Source organism: Neolamprologus brichardi, chromosome 3, assembly GCF_056152115.1.
Source record: "Neolamprologus brichardi isolate AB-2024 chromosome 3, ASM5615211v1, whole genome shotgun sequence".
NCBI classification, from domain to species: Eukaryota; Metazoa; Chordata; class Actinopteri; order Cichliformes; family Cichlidae; genus Neolamprologus; species Neolamprologus brichardi.
Window position 1 is genome coordinate 16,526,329 of NC_142106.1, and position 17,294 is coordinate 16,543,622.

Below are 17,294 nucleotides of genomic sequence, written 5' to 3' on the forward strand. Positions count from 1 at the left end.
TGTGTTCAGCTGGTGCTAATTGGCCACACCTTGTCAGGTGTTGATAAAAGCATACCTGAAGCAGGCTTTCAGAAGCCTCACTAGCCGTGCCTTGGTGGTACCAGCCATGTTAGCCCTGCAGCATTTTGAGGTGTATACTGGATCCAGCTCTATACCTGTTCTCTGATTGGTGCGTGGATATACTGCCCCGACGTGACTTGTTCCAGCTGAAGGACCCGCCAGATTCTGGCAAAACACATTTGGAAGCTCCGCACAGCTATGGATTCCAGCTGCGCTCGTAGTTCTAAAAAGACTTTGACCCCCACAGAGTCGAGCTTTTCAGTTCAATCAGCTGCATTCCGATGTCCTCTGTGTCTAGCCAGTTAATGCGAGACAAATCCAGCTGCTCATTAAACCTTTCGGGTTTGATTAGAAAAGAAAACATTGGTCCATACACCTGAAAGTCCAGAAAACGCATTGTGAATTCTGTCTCGAGTCTACGGATGTATCCGTGTATTTCCGTGGTGCTGATGCTGTGCTGAGCGGACAGCAACTGAAGCATTTGAAGTGTCTGAATGTGGAAATTTCAACATCGCTTTAAAAAACTGCCAGCTAGCAACGTCATTCTCACCGGTACTCTCAGAAAAATTATGGTTCTTAAATGGTTCTTCAGATGTCTTCATGGTTCTTTAAAGAACCATCATACGTCAAATAACCTTTTTATTCAACACGTTCTCACTCCCAACTCGTCAAATGTGTGACGCATGGTCAGGCTCCCTCTGCTTCACTTATCGACGCGCAGGGTCCTCTCATTGAATACTATAGAGCTCCCTATACGTTGCTTATTGACGACAAGAGATTGCCGCGGAAGAGCCTGTTGTCCGTATATTTATATATTTTCGAAATCACATTGTAGTGACGTATACAGAACACAATACATTATATAATGTCAACAACTACCTGAGAAACAGCAGATAAATTAATTATAGGCTATTACTTTTTTATCATTTATTGCATTGATGGAAGGAGTGGTGTATGCTGGGTAATGGCACAGCTAGCGACTGGGTGACTTTATTCGCCAGTCCATACAATGGGCGTTATTAGCACAAATCAGTCCCATAGATATGGGCCATCTCCTGCTAGAAGATTGTTATCATCCATCCAGATGGAGGATCACTAACCGGACCGTGGAATACTCCAGAATCCACTCTGGCTGGAATCCGGTGGATACAGCAGTGTTTACAGGTAAGACCGTTTAAACGGACAGCATTTATAGAATGACTATTAAAAGTCAGCGAGTGTCAATAATGTTAATGTGGTTATGTTAGTAATACACCGAGTGCTAATATAACAGCTTTAAGATGCATTTGTAGATATTATTACGTGTTTTACCGTCTTTATGGTGCTAGCTTAAAGTTACGATGTAAACGTTAGCATATATTGTAGTAAAGCTGTTACTGTTTAAACGATGTTAGCACAGAAATATTAGCTTCTGTCATGACTGATGAAGTTACTAGTTAATAAAGTTTCCAGTAAAGTGTTTAATCGCAGCCACAGATTGACAGCAAATATCTCGATTAGCTTCAGTGCATCTATAATAAATATGTGCAAGTTTCAGTGCTTCGTTTAAACTGTATGATACTTATACTGACCCAGGGTCAGTGTAAAATACAATCCTAGCTGTGTGAACAAAGCCTGGCTCCTTTAATCCTGCATGACAAACCTCAGGATGCAGGTTATTATTACTCTTTCCTGCTGGCACACCTGTCACACCTGAGAGTCAGCTAGAAACTTACAGTGACGTGGACATCATGCAAAGACTGCCAGACTCTGTAATACTGTAAATGATCAGTGACTCAGGTTAACACTAAACTTTAAACGGTACCTCTGTGTCTCTGTGTGTGTGCTGAACATTTAGGATTGAGTCAGGCTGCATCAGCTGAAGCTGTTATTTGTATATATCAGTATTTTTTAATTCAGGTGTGGGGAAAATACGTAAGACTGCAGTGAAGCGATGCACCAGATTAATCCCTGGCCAAAGGTATCGTACATAAATCAGACTACTGATCCAGCCACATCAGCCTTTTGTGAGGTCTGTTTAAAGTAGACTTAAAATGAACTGCAGGTTCCTGAGAGGTGGACTGTGAGCACAGAAACACATGTTCATACATACAGCTGCAGCAAACTTACATTAATTTTAAATAGATTTGTTACTCTGATGTGTGTCTCTGTGTTAGTCCTCTGAGAGACTGGTGACCTGTCCAGGTGTGCTCTACCTATGACTACTGGGACAGGCTCTAGCCTCTGGAATAGAAATTTTCTGTTATTCTCATTTAAAGTATTTAAGTACTTATGCATATGCTTAGTTGTGACACTGTTACTGTTCAGTGAAAGTTTCTAAAACTAGATGAACTTACTTCAGCAGTTTGAGAAAACAAATCCCTTTACAGGTGCTGATAAGGCCAAGGGCACAAAACAGCATAACCATTGATCCGTTTCATAGCGAGACACGTGAAGGGTGGTAGGATCAGTTTGTAACTTCCTCCTTCTTCCTTGGAATGCATAAAGGAGGAGGAGCACGACTTCTGTGGCAGAGCTGGCAAGACTGTGAACTGTGATGTTTGATGTGTGTTGGCTCTCCTGCACGCTCATTCATACCACCCCTAAATCCTGTGTTGGGTCTGTGCTTCCACAAGCCCCGCTGGTTTAGAGACTTATTCATCATGAAGAAAACAAGACAGTCAGCGATCGATCGATTTACTTGCAAGGGAGGCCTCGTTGGTATCTACCACAAAATGACCCCAATGACGGCCTCCTCTCACTTATTGGGAAAACAGTTCACACAATACACATCACAGCAAGGCAACGCCCACATGGTTCTAAGACAAGGCATTGTATGTATATGTGTGAACATCTGTATGCATGTGTGTGTGTGTGTGTGCGTGTGTGTGTGACCTCCTGCTGACCAAAAAGAGTCTGTAACAGCAGGAAGCAACATCACAAGAAACAGATCTTCACAAGGATATGTTGATATGTTGATATGATGTCTGTGATAAAAACACTACCGCCCCCCACCCAGAACCTCGAGAATCTGGAGAGGGGGACAAAAGGAAATTCCTTTCATCACAGAGTTAAAACAATGTAGAGATGATAAGCATAAAAATGACAACATTTAACAATTAACATCCTGACTCAGAAGTTACTAGCACAGTCTGCTCAACAAGAAGCAACTTAGGAGCCACTCATTTTGACTCCATGGTGTCAAAGGACAGTTTTTTGGCCACCCATTCTAAGCAGGGAGAAACACCAATTAAGACTGTGTTGGTTGCTCAAAAGCTGATCCATTCAGAGACAGTTACTCTTCCCAGGGTCTCCCCAGAGGCTGAGTTTCAGTTCTCTGCTGATTCTGGACCCTTGGAGGCTATCTCCGCTGGAGGGTCCATGACCTACTATATGTGCCCACTTGGGATTGCCCATCTGGGTTTAATGTGAAAAACCCAAGTGGGCACCACACAAAAAGCCTAGTTTGAGCCCATGCCCACATGGTACCCATCCAGCCTGAGAAAAAACCTGGTGGGGCCCATATATACATGTTGGCCAGGTAGGCTTTTATTTTCAGCAAACATTTTATTATCTCCTCACTATGGAGCAGGATCATGTTGTGAAAGTACAAGTAGATTGATAAATTAGTAGGATTGACAATTGGTAGGAAACAATTTAAGATTTAAAGTCTCACAAACACATTAAAGTCTTTAAATTAATGTAGACAAAAATACAGATTTTAACCATGTAAAGAACCGTTTTAATATAATGTAAGTTCCTCATTAAGGGTAGTAGTTTGTTATCAACTTCTTCTCAACCTTTTACCACACAGACTAGAAACTGCTTTGTACACTGTGTTGCTTCACTCATTTGTTATCAGCCAAATATTGTTCAGTGGTGACTTTACACAATAAACACAAATGAAATACAAAGATAAAACAACAACAACAACCATTAGTATTTTCCTACATCAAAATAAGAAAAAATAGTATGTGTCCAAATGTAGTAGCAAAAAGAGTAATAAAATAAATGAAACTCAAACTATAAATTAAAAAAAAAAAAAAAAAAACGAAAAAAAAAAAACCTGTTAAATTGACAACCACTGAGCACATCACTGCCATGTTAATTTCAGTTTAAGAAGCACAAACATTTTCTGTCATTTCTAACAACTGAAGTCCTGATTAAAGTATAACAATTTTATTACCTGGAAATTAAGAGCAAACAAAATATTTTTCCCTTATGCTGGAGGATTTTCTAATCTGAAGGACTGACCTCCGTTTGCTCCTCAGGAGCCTCCTGCTTTGTGTTGAGCACCTTTGTCAGTAACTCGTTTCTCTCTGCTTCCTTCTCAACTTTTTTCAAAAGCTCCTTATTTCCACTGTTGTTCAGATTACTCACAAAGTTTTTAAATATCATATCCAGAGGACGGGCATACTTAATTACACTCTCATCTTCTTCAGAATCATAAGTAAATTCTGCAATGTGCAAACCAAAAACTCTGCCAGAACCATCAAACACTGGAGAGCCAGAGGCACCGTGATACATGTCAGTTCTACTTGCCATTTCTGGTGTATTTGCATCATACAATATGTTTTCAATGTCTTTTTTTCTGTCATAATCACTGATCAGTTGGATGATGAACAAGTCTCTTAATTTTTTATGAGCAGCCTGCTCTGTGTTATGTGCCGTTGGCTTAATGATACCTGTAAGATTCATTTGTTTCACTCGCCCTGCTGGGTGTCCAATGACGCAGGCTTCACCATTGTCAGGCAGTGAACCGAACTTGCTGATCAGCCCTGGTGGTACCTTTATGTTCTGTGCTCTTTTTTGCAGGGTTGGATTTGAGCCTTCAGGGTTGAGCTCCAGAACTGCATAATCTAGATCAGCATCAAAGTCAATGAATGTATCCTTTGCTCTAAAGTAGTAGAAATTTGTTTCTGTTTCAGGATCTTCATAGTCAAAAATAGCAAATACGTCTACATTCTCCTTCAGCTTGTTTTCATGAACAGAACCTTTAAAGTAATGTGCGCTAGTCAGGATGAAAGTGTCAAACAGCACAAAGCCTGTTCCAACAGAAACATCCTTAACAGCGACTTTACAAACTGACTTTCCCAGTTCTAGCAGCTTGTGGACTCTGTGAACTTCACTGAAGGACTGCTGGAAGTTTTCCTTCCTCAGATTCAGTGCTTGCTTATACAAATCACCATCACTCTCCATCCATCGTTTCAGATCTGGAAATTGCTCACGCAGTAGTTCATCAATCTCGTTTGTATCAGCATCACCATTGGTTTCTTTCTTCTTTACATGTTTTCCCCTCTGCTGTGCTACTTTTATGATTGATGAATATGCATTTTTGTTTTTTTGCCTTTGAAGACATATCTTGAATTTTTTATTATCCATTTTGTTAACCTTTTGTGTGCACTCAGTTATGGTGTTTTCATTCTCAGACAGCTTAAAGTAACCAAGGTCATCAATGAAGCGACCGTCTCTATTTAGAGCGTCCTCCACAGTTATCCCCTTCTCTCCATAAACACAGAGATACTTGAACTGTTTTACAGCGTTGTTTCTAAAAAGATCCTTACTTTTGGTGTCTTTTCCTCCAACTTTATCAATGTAGAAGATAGAATATCTATCCTTTGTGCAGATATTTTCAGATCTTTTAAAATCAGGTTGAACTTCTTCAACTATTTCTGATGTACATGATATTGTCAGAACCTCATTATCCTCAATACAAGAACAAGGAAAGTGTGTTGCAATACTACATTCATTATCTCCCTTTCCCATCTGAATGATAATTTTCTCATCAGCACAGTTAATCTTTTCCTCATATATATCTAATGTTTTTATTGCTTCCAGCACTCTGCAAGGTTGATCACAGTAAATGGTGTATTCTTCAGCATGATGTTGACTGAACTTGACTTTAAATTGATGTTCATGTGGTTCCTGCAGAAAATTAGAGTGGTAAAATAGAAGTTAGATGGTTTTGTCATATTAAAAATGTTTTTAGTATATGAAGGAACACAAACTTTAGAGTTCTCATCATACTTCAGCATCACTCTCACTTCTTGAGGTGTGGCAGTATGTAAAGTGAGAATAATATTTACATTTACTGTTTAAAGTTGTGACAAGCAGGAACACTGAATGATGATGATTCTGATTCAAACTGATTTGAATGGGGGTCATATGACTCCAACAGTCATATGACCCCCAGTGGCCCTTTTGTGGCAATGGGAAGGAAAAACAGGGATGTCTATTAACACATGGTGAGTGAGAAAGGTGACTGAAGAAGAACCATTCTCTGCATCATGGGAATCAGAAGGCTCTGCGTCCCATTCTCCTTTTAAATACTCTTGGAACAACAAGTAAGCCTGCAGTGTGAGAGAGAAGATGTCACGGTTCTGGGTCAGTTTCGACCCAGTGTTTTGAGTTTTGGATTGTTAGTTTATTTTTGGATAATTGTCATGGTTTTGGGCACTATGAGGTTTATTATTATTATTATTAGAATTCTGTTTCTGTTTATTCATGTTAAGGATTTGTTCTCGGTTGTATCTCACGTTTAGTTTAGTTCAGGTTCCATGTGTCATTCTCCGTCTGTCTCTCAGTGTCAGGTCTGCGTCTTCCTGTAGTGTTCTCATTTCCTGTTTTATTGTGAAGGTTTGAGTCTCATGTGAGTGTGTTCAGTTTTCCCTCTGTCTCGTCTTGTTGATTATTCCCAGCTGTGTCCACCACCTGTGTGTAAGTCCCGTGTTTCTCTGTGTGTATTTAAGTTGTGTCCTCTGTCATTGTAGTTGCTGGTCCGTCTGCGTTCCCACCATGTTTCATCTGTGTGTTCCCTGCTGTCAATCCGTTTCTGCTCGCTCTCGTTCATGTTCAGGTTCGTGTTCTGTATTCAGTTTGTTCCCAGTATAGTTTAGTCTTTGTTCGGTTCGCCTTTTGTCCATTTTTATTTTCCACACGGCTCATCTCACTCGCCGTGACAGAAGAGCTGACAATAAGGTCATAAAGATAAGCTTGGGCCTGATCTGCGACAGGATTTTTCAAATTTTCCGGATATTGCTCAAATATAAGAAATGAATCCTACATATTTGTTTAATATGTACATTGAAGGACATATCCTGGTCCTTCAATGTACATAATGTACTGTGTTAGTAGAGGCCAAGGTAATGCCTTCCAGTATAAGCATCTGGTTTGATACCACATTTCTCAGATTCTTGGGGCAGATCTTTATCTCTTTATGACATTCCTGCAGTTTAACTAATTGGTGTGTGTTATCTGGTTTCATGGATAGATAAAGCTGTGTGTCATCTGCATAGCAGTGAAAATGTATTCTATGCCTTTTAATGATACTACTTAAAGGAAGTATGTTTATGTATGCATGTAATGCTGTGAGCTAAACTAGTATGTTTTGGATAAATGAAAGCCATAAAAGAAAGGGGAATACAGTACATCCAAACTTCAAAACTGAAAGGCTTGAGTCAAACCAGATTCATTTCCAAAATGATCTGATATAATGGTGTTGAAACGTACGTGAACTGGATTTTATACAGTGCATTTCTACTCTGAGCACTAAAAGCATTTTATACAACTTGCCTCATTCACCCACGCACTTTTTATATGCTTTTCTAGGTACTTTCTTCTACCCAACATTCGCATGTGCATCAGAGAGCAACTTGGGGTTAGCAGTGACAGTCTCTACGAAGTATCTTGCCCAAGGATTTGTCATGCAGACTGAAACAGAAAAGGATCGAACCACCAACTCTCCAATTAGTAGGTGACCGACTCTACAACCTGAGCTACAATGATAAACAGTGTTCTTAATCCATGATTATTGCGGTTGTGGGTTGCTAGGAGATTCTCCCTGATGGAGAACGTTGTTTTTTTTTTTCCTTCTTCTCTCTCTCTCTCCCTTCTCCCTCTTCCTGCCCCGTCTTTCAGGTTCCGGGTGCCACGGCTGAGTAGTGTTACAGCTCGGGATCAAAGCAGCCGTGTCTCACGCCCCCCCCCCACCAGTATGAACATTGTTCTGCGACAGCTCGAGCAACAGGCTGCTAGCGGCCGACGGGCTCAGAAAGGCTGAGCCAACTTCTGGAGCCTCTGAGCAGCATATGCGATAGCGTTTCTGTTATCCTTCTGCATTTGGAATATTGTGATCGCGAGAGAGTGCTGTGGAAGCAGGTAGGGGTTCACTTTGTACACTTTGTGATCTTTGTCTTGAAAAGTGCTAAATAGATAAAGTTTTACTTACTTCAAAACTTTCAGCAAAAACAAAAAGAAGCTACTAATATATGATTCAGCATATACAGCCACTTACCGCCATCTTGATGCTTCCCTCAGATGTATTCTGAAAGGATATAGAATAATCATGTTTGGACAGCTGTGGGTAGTCTCAAGTACAAAGAGAACACATTTTAAAGTAGAAAACATACATGAGGAGTTATGAGTCATGGTATAAATAAATCCTCCTCTTCATATTTATACTAAATCAGCTCTTTTTTAACCAAATTACAACCTCATTAGTAACAGATACACTGTTTATGAGACTGTGGAATCCAGCCCGCTCATTCTATTAGTCATTTCAATTTTAGTGCACCTCATTGCTAAACACAGCACTAGAGTACTAACTTGCAGAAGATGGGAAAAAAATCTAACTTGATAAATGCAGGCCAAGGGTTGTTAAGAGCATGGCACACAAAACTTTTTTAACTTCTTAAAAACAAGTAATGGTAAATGGACTGATTCTTACAGAGCGCTTTTCTACTCAAAGCGCTCTATACAACATGCCACATTCACCCAATCACTTTCTTCTAAACTTGGAGTGCTTCCTAACTGCATTCATACACCAATGGATGTATCAGAGAGCAACTTGGGGTTAGTATCTTGCCCAAGGATGCTTGACATGCAGACTGGTGGAAACAGGGATCGAACCACTAAGCTTAGGATCAGTACCTCCTAAGCTATAGCCACCCCCAATATAATACTCAAATAATTTTGAGTATTATAACAATGCTAGCTCAATTTGCCTTCCTGACATAGACAGCTATGGAATAGTAGAGAATAAGGTTAAACTTGGCCCACAGGAATACAAAAAAAACAAGTCACTGTTTTCAGTGCTGCTCAGCAACTCTTTTCAGATAACATTTTTGTAGATTCTCCTCCATCAAATTATTCCTCAATAAAGAAAGAACATGAGCATCTTACCTCAGCTTCACATGAGGAGATCAGACAGGCGACCTCAGTTGATGCTCCTTGACTGACTTTCAGGTGTTGGTGGTGGACTATTTAAATGGTTTTTTGTACCGCCTTTCTAAATGTTTCTACTGACTTTTCCTGTGGTGCAACAGTGGGGTGATGCGTGACAATGAAGTTATCCCAAACTCGTTTTGCAGGTTTTCTTGTACTTACCCAAGAATGCCTAATTGCAAACACCTTGTCCAAGTCTTTCATCACACCAACAATAGTTATAGTGAACAAATGTCATGTGGTTTCATGAATTCCTTTTATCTGTCAGCCTCACTCATCAAAGTCAGGGGGCGGGGTTAACGCTGCCAATGCAGCTTGTCTAACATCTGACTGGTTACCGTGTAAAGTAAGTCAAGACAGGTCGATCCTCAAGGCCATTTGTTTGGGGGTCATGTAGCACGTGTATTTCGGTTATAGGCTATTATTATATTTCAGTATAGTGGTGTACAGTTCTTGCCAATTTGTCATTGTTCCACACGAGTCCAGATTTTTCATATCTATATCACATAGATCAGGCAGGACAAGGCGACCTCGGCTGATACGGCTTGACTGACTTTCAGGTTGTGTTAGTGGACTTTTTAAATGGTTTTTTTTGTACCGCCTTTCTAAATGTTTCTACTGACTTTTCCTGTGGTGCAACAGTGGGGTGATGGCGTGACAATGATGTTATCCCAAACTCGTTTTGCAGGTTTTCCTGTACTTACAATGGCTTGGTTTCAACGTAACTTTATATTTTCATGAGTTTCAAGTTTCTCTTTGTTCACAGCCATTGACATGTCGAAGAGGTTAACACATGAGGAGTGGATCGAAATTGTGTTGATATCTGGTGAACGCAGTAACCGGGTCATTGCAGCAGATTTCAATGCAAGACATCCTACGAGACCAACCATCTCCCATGCTACAGTCAGCAAACTGCTTGCTAAGTTTCGTGAAACTGGTTCAGTGTTGGATTTGCCAAAATGTGGACGCAAGAAAACTGTCACTAATGAAGAAACATCAGTGGCTGTCCTAGCTTCATTCAGCAAGAGCCCACAGCGTAGCACTTGCCGCATGTCACTGGAGAGTGGCATTAGTCAAACATCCCTTCGGCGGATATTAGCTACTCACAAATGGCACCCTTACAAACTCCAGCTACTGCAGCATCTCAACGAGGATGACCCAGATCGGCGCACAGAATTTGCAGAATGGGCAAAACAAAAATTGGAACAGGACCCTCAGTTCACTCAGAAGATTTTGTTCAGTGATGAGGCTAACTTTTATGTGAATGGTGAAGTTAACAAACAAAACCACCGCTATTGGTCTGACACTAACCCACACTGGATGGATCCCTCTAAGACTGTTGAAACAACAAAAGTAATGGTTTGGTGTGGTATATGGGGTACAACGATAGTGGGTCCATTCTTCATCAATGGAAACCTCAAGGCCACTGGATATTTGAAATTGCTACATGATGATGTGTTTCCCTCTTTATGCACTGAAGCTGGCACGTTCCCTGAGTTTTTCCAGCGAGATGGTGCACCACCACATTATGGGTGCCAGGTCCGAGCATTCCTAGATGAACAGTTTCCTGGAAAGTAGATTAGTCGTCATGGGCCAGTTGAATGGCCCCCAAGGTCTCCCGATCTGACCCCCTTAGACTTTTATCTTTGGGGTCATCTGAAGGCAATTGTCTATGGTGTGAAGATATGAGATGTGCAGCACCTGAAACTACGGATACTGGATGCCTGTGCTGCTGGCATTTCTCCTGCGGTGTTGCTATCAGTGTGTGAAGAGTGGGAGAAAAGGGTTGCATTGACAATCCAACACAATGGGCAGCACATTGAACACATTTTATAAGTGGTCAGAAACTTGTAAATAACTCATGAAAGAATAAAGTTATGTTGAAACCAAGCACATCATTGTTTTTCTTGTGACATTACCAATACATTTGATGTGTGAAGTTGTATCCAAGATGGCCGACTTCTGATTGGTCACCATGGTCACCACCCATCTTGAGGAGTTTGTATGCTGTACAGTGTAGCGAGGAATGCCCAGACCTCTATATCGGAGAGACCAAACAGCCACTTTATGAATGCATGGCACAACATAGAAGAGCCACCTCCACAGGACAAGACTCAACGGTCCATCTGCATCTTTCGAAGATGCCAATGTTCACATTTTGGACAGAGAGGACAGATGGTTTGAAAGAGGAGTGAAAGAAGCCATATATGTCCACTGTGAGCGACCATCTTTGAACAGAGGTGGTGTTTTATGACACCAACTGTCTGCCATCTATAATCCATTTTGAAATCCTTTCCCAGACGCCTTAATACCTACTCACATCCTGGGCCATCTGACCTCAGGAAATCACAATGAGCTCACCCGAAACTTTGGCTGATTGTGACCTACACCTGTTTTTACACCTTGGCTCATGTGATTAGGTAGATTATCATTAGTGGGTCCTTTTGTCCCTCTTGGGGGGACACGCCCACAGAGCTTAAATCTGGGACTCTCCACCATTTGACCCTAGAAATGAAGAAGCTTCTCGGATAAGAGGTGAAACGTCTTCAAGCAACTTAAAGAAGTCCAGATGATTTTCTTTCCAAGCTCCTTAGACTACAATGGCCTGGATGCCTAAGAACCTTCACAGATATTAATGCCAAGGTGTTTTTTGGCAACAAGAAATTTGATTACGTCATACTCAAGCTAAAAACAGAGGAAATGCCACCAGGGCTCCTCGAGAGATTTGGACCTGTACCTTCAGATGGTGAGGCCTGTATAATTGGACACCCAGAAGGAGGAGTGAAAAAAATGGATCCCATATGTATCATTGAGAACCACTGGTTTAAACTCACTGTTGTATGTTATTGCTCCACAATGAATCCCTTGAAAGTTTCAGAAGACTTAAAAACAGTGTCAACATATAAGCACATCAAAAGTGTCCTTTTGACCTTCAGTATTTGTCAGATGTAAATGAAAGCAGAGCACTATAAACCAGATTATTTATAAACCCAAAAAGTTTCCATGTGGTTATGTTTCATTTGTCTGTCACATCTGCACATGGGATTAAAGGTGGGCAGTGACTACAGTTTGTAATATGGAAGGGTTGCTATTACAAAGGTCTAGTCTGTGTCATCATATAATTACTATTACCAGTGAACATGGACTAATATTGTTTTGTAGCACAGTGTGGATCTGTGTCTCGTATGTCATTTATCTTCTAATGCTATGCAATCTACTAACCCTAATTAGTAGGCAGCTTCATCTTGGGTGTTTGATGGTGTTGTGGAATTTTGTTAGATGAAGAACACCTAGTGAGTGTCTTTGAAATGATTTTAATTACATGTTGCAGCATGGAGGGAAAGCTGCTGAGTACGACACCTATGCCGCAGTAAAAACTGCAATAAAACTGTAATGATGGATGTAAATCCTCACACAACACAGCTGACTGTGAGGTCGTTAATAAACACGTTTCCATTTGTTTCGCAGCTTTCAGCTGATGAACAACCGTTGTTTAGTTTCAAAGACACATTGGGGGGGGGGTACTTCCTAAAGTCTGACATGCATCAATCCATCGGCTCAGTGTCAGTGGTTACCATGGTAATTGCAGAAGCTGCTGTGAATTAATCAGCTGGCACTGCAATAACTTATCAGCAATATAAGTATTTATGTTTTTATTACAAAAGACTTGTCTGACTTGGTTAACTTAAGTTAACTTATAGATAATGCTCACCTGAGCTGTTGCCTTGGAAATCTGGACTCGTGTGGAACAATGACAAATTGGCAAGAACTGTCCACCACTATACTGAAATATAATAATAGCCTATAACCGAAATACACGTGCTACATGACCCCCAAGCAAATGGCCTTGAGGATCGACCTGTCTTGACTTACTTTACACGGTAACCAGTCAGATGTTAGACAAGCTGCATTGGCAGCGTTAACCCCGCCCCCTGACTTTGATGAGTGAGGCTGACAGATAAAATGAATTCATGAAACCACATGACATTTGTTCACTATAACTATTGTTGGTGTGATGAAAGACTTGGACAAGGTGTTTGCAATTAGGCATTCTTGGGTAAGTACAGGAAAACCTGCAAAACTAGTTTGGGATAACATCATTGTCACGCATCACCCCACTGTTGCACCACAGGAAAAGTCAGTAGAAACATTTAGAAAGGCGGTACAAAAAACCATTTAAATAGTCCACCACCAACACCTGAAAGTCAGTCAAGGAGCATCAACTGAGGTCGCCTTGTCTTGTCTGATCTCCTTGTGTGAAGCTGAGGTAAGATGCTCATGTTCTTTCTTTATTGAGGAATAATTAGATGGTGTAGAATCTACATGTCTTCAAAAATCTCCTCTTAAAACAGAACAAAAATGTTTGCTACAACACAGAATAAACACCCCAGCCATATTTTTCTTTGAGTTACTTTGTCTTTTAAAATGTTGCCAACACTTTTCATATAAAACAAACTGATTTGTTTGGGTGGTGGGTGGGTTATATTACTGTGAGCCAAGTTGAACCTTATTCTCTGCTATTCCGTATATGTCTATGTCAGGAAGACAAAGTGAGCTAGCATTGTTATAATACTCAAAATTATTTGCTGTTAAGAAGTTAGGGTCATGTACCATGCTCCTAACAGCTCTTCACCTGCATGCATCAAGTTAGATTTTCTTCCATACTGTACTGCAGTGGTGTGTTTAGCAATGAGGAGCCACTAAAATCCAAATGACTAATACAATGACTGGGATGCGTTACACAGTAACAGGTAACAGTGTACCTGTTACTAAAAAGGCTAAAATTTGGTCAGAAAGGAGCTGATTCAGTGTAAGTATTTTTTTTTACCATGACTCATAACTCTTCATGTATGTTTTGTAGTTTAAAATGTGGTGTATTAGTACTTGAGACTATCCACAGCTGTCCTCCTAAAACGATCATTTCCTTTCAGAATAAATCTGAAAAGAGGGAAGCATCAAGATGGAGGTAAGTGACTGTATATGCAAAATCATGTATTAGTAGCTTCTTATTTGTTTGTGCTGAAATGTTTTGAAGTAAGTAAGTAAATTTTTATGTATGTAACACTTTTGAAAACAAAGGTCACAAAGTGGTAGCCCCCCTCCAAAAAAGAAAATGCTTATACTTTTCTGTAACAACAAACACATGTGCCCAAAAGGAACGATTTTCTAACATGTTTGTATATTTCCTGATATGCAAAGTAATAACATTAGTAATAGTAATAACGTAAAATAAGAGAAACACTGTCTCTTTTAACCCCAACTTGCTCTCTAATGTGTGTGTGTGTGTGTGTGTGACTGTTAGATACAATCACTTACCTAGAAAGAGCATAGAAAAAGTGCTTGTGTGAATGGGTAAATAAGGCAAGTTGTATAAAATGCTTTGAGTGGTCAGAGTAGAAAAACACTGCATGAGAACCAGTTCATTTACAATTTACCATTCAACACCAACACAATAATATCACATAATTTTGAACATGACTCTGGTTTGACCCCCCAAAATCTGTGTGAGTCTGGGTAAACTTTATTCTCCATTCTTATATGGCTTTCATTTATCCAAAGCATGCTAGTTTATTTCACGTCATATCACATGCATACACATACATGTTTCCCTTATGTAGTATAATTAGAAGGCATAGCATACATTTTCACTGATATGCAGATGACACCTTAAAGACCCAAAACTTTAATTTTTGCAGAATCATATAGTTAGGGCTGGGTCAGGTGACCATGAATATAGACCTATGCTGCAATAGTTGTAGGGTGCTGGGGGATTACCATGATCCAGAGACTGTTTCTTCTTCTGTCCCATTTTTACTCACTATGTGTTTATACACCTTATTTCCTTCCTGGTGACAGTGTCATTTTCATTCAAATCAGTTTGAATAAATTAATCATCATACAGGTGTCCTGTTTGTCACAACTTTAAAAAGTAAATGTGAATCTTTTTCTCACTTTGCAGACTGACACACATCCAGTGACAGTGAAGACGGAGAGTGATGAAAACTCGAAGGTGCATAAAAATCTATATAGTAATATTGCCTGTGAAGGTTCTCAGTCATCCAGGTCATCGTAGTCAAAGGAGCTTGCAAAGAAAAGCGTCTGGACTTCTTGCTTTTTAAAGAAGTCCAGACGCTTTTCTTTGCAAGCTCCTTTGACATAGTAATATTGCATTTTTAATATGACCAAACCATCTAACTTCTATTTTTTTCTTTGATTTCAAGATCAGTGGCCAACTGCAAAAGAACATAACAAATGCACATGCTTTAGTCATACATTTAGCACTGCTGAACTGTGCAACACCAAAGTCACAAAAACACGGAACTGTTATTCGTCCACTTTATTATGCGATAAAGTTACAGTGTCCATGGCTAGAACACTGGAGGATGAGTAAATATCCCAAAGAACTGAATCTCTGCATGGAAACCTCTGGACAGATCCAACAACTCTTCAGTGAAGTTCACAGAGTCCGCAAGCTGCTAGAACTGGGAAAGTCAGTTTGTAAAGTCGTTGGCAGTTTTGACATGAAAGTTGATCATTTTTTTGTTGGAACAGGCTTCGTGCTGTTTGACACTTTCATCCTGACTAGCGCACATTACTTTAAAGGTTCTGTTCATGAAAACAAGCTGAAGGAGAATGTAGACGTATTTGCTATTTTTGACTATGAAGATCCTGAGACAGAAACAAATTTCTACTACTTTAGAGCAAAGGATACATTCATTGACTTTGATGCTGATCTAGATTATGCAGTTCTGGAGCTCAACCCTGAAGGCTCAAATCCAACCCTGCAAAAAAGAGCACAGAACATAAAGGTCCCACCAGGGCTGATCAGCAAGTTCGGTTCACTGCCTGACAATGGTGAAGCCTGCGTCATTGGACACCCAGCAGGGCGAGTGAAACAAATGAATCCTACAGGTATCATTAAGCCAACGGCACATAACACAGAGCAGGCTGCTCATAAAAAATTAAGAGACTTGTTCATCATCCAACCGATCAGTGATTATGACAGAAAAAAAGACATTGAAAACATATTGTATGATGCAAAGACACTAAGTAGAACTTACATCTATCACGGTGCCTCTGGCTCTCCAGTGTTTGATGGTTCTGGCAGAGTTTTTGGTTTGCACATTGCAGAATTTACTTATGATTCTGAAGAAGATGAGAGTGTAATTAAGTATGCCCGTCCTCTGGATATGATATTTGAAAACTTTGTGAGTAATCTGAACAACAGTGGAAATAAGGAGCTTTTGAAAAAAGTTGAGAAGGAAGCAGAGAGAAATGAGTTACTGACAAAGGTGTTCAACACAAAGCAGGAGGCTCCTGAGGAGCAAACGGAGGTCAGTCCTTCAGATTAGAAAATCCTCCAGCATAAGGGAAAAATATTTGGTTTGCTCTTAATTTCCAGGTAATAAAATTGTTATACTTTAATCAGGACTTCAGTTGTTAGAAATGACAGAAAATGTTTGTGCTTCTTAAACTGAAATTAACATGGCTGTGATGTACTCAGTGGTTGTCAATTTAACAGTTTTTTGGGGTTTTTTTAGTTTTTTTTTTTTTTTTGATTTATAGTTTGAGTTTCATTATTTTATTACTCTTTTTGATACTACATTTGGACATATACTATTTTTTTCTTATTTTGATGTAGGAAAATACTAATGGTTGTTGTTGTTGTTTTATCTTTGTATTTCATTTGTGTTTATTGTGAAAAGTCACCACTGAACAATATTTGGCTGATAATAAATGAGTGAAGCAACACAGTGTACAAAGCAGCTTCTAGTCTGTGTGGTAAAAGGTTGAGAAGAAGTTGATAACAAACTACTACCCTTAATGAGGAACTTACATTATATTAAAACAGTTCTTTACATGGTTAAACACATGCAGGCAGTAAATACAGTTGGGGACTAGGGCAGAGAGCATCACACAAAAAACAAGATATTACACAAGAGCATTACCCAAATGCCTGTTTAAATAGCTGAGTTTTCAGCTGATTTTAAGAGAAGCTACAGAGTCAATGGTGCGGAGAGTTGGGGGTAAAT

At 39.9% G+C, this 17,294-nt stretch overlaps 2 protein-coding genes and 1 long non-coding RNA gene across 3 annotated transcripts; 2 read left to right on the plus strand and 1 right to left on the minus strand.

Annotated features, from left to right (window-relative positions):
• Positions 1-3,792: 3,792 nt before the first annotated feature.
• LOC102796716 (serine protease FAM111A-like) lies at positions 3,793-8,358 on the minus strand. Its single transcript, XM_087839162.1, has 2 exons — positions 8,333-8,358; positions 3,793-5,964 (listed from the first exon to the last, which is right to left on the minus strand). The coding sequence occupies exons 1-2, from the start codon at positions 8,336-8,338 to the stop codon at positions 4,276-4,278; spliced, it is 1,695 nt and encodes a 564-aa protein (XP_087695288.1). The 5' UTR covers positions 8,339-8,358; the 3' UTR covers positions 3,793-4,275.
• A 5,115-nt stretch (positions 8,359-13,473) lies between these two features.
• On the plus strand, positions 13,474-15,271 carry LOC118455498 (uncharacterized). Its single transcript, XR_004844162.1, has 4 exons — positions 13,474-13,528; positions 14,007-14,071; positions 14,193-14,227; positions 15,221-15,271. It is a non-coding gene; the product is annotated as an uncharacterized LOC118455498 (long non-coding RNA).
• A 329-nt stretch (positions 15,272-15,600) lies between these two features.
• Positions 15,601-16,997, plus strand: LOC148103629 (serine protease FAM111A-like). Its single transcript, XM_087839163.1, has one exon. It carries the CDS (start codon positions 15,645-15,647, stop codon positions 16,611-16,613), a length of 969 nt encoding a protein of 322 aa, XP_087695289.1. The 5' UTR covers positions 15,601-15,644; the 3' UTR covers positions 16,614-16,997.
• The last annotated feature ends 297 nt before the right edge of the window (positions 16,998-17,294 follow it).

Coding starts and splice junctions, on each gene's coding strand:
- LOC148103629 (XM_087839163.1), top strand. CDS start 15,645: ATGAGTAAATATCCCAAAGAACTGAATCTCTGCATGGAAACCTCTGGA.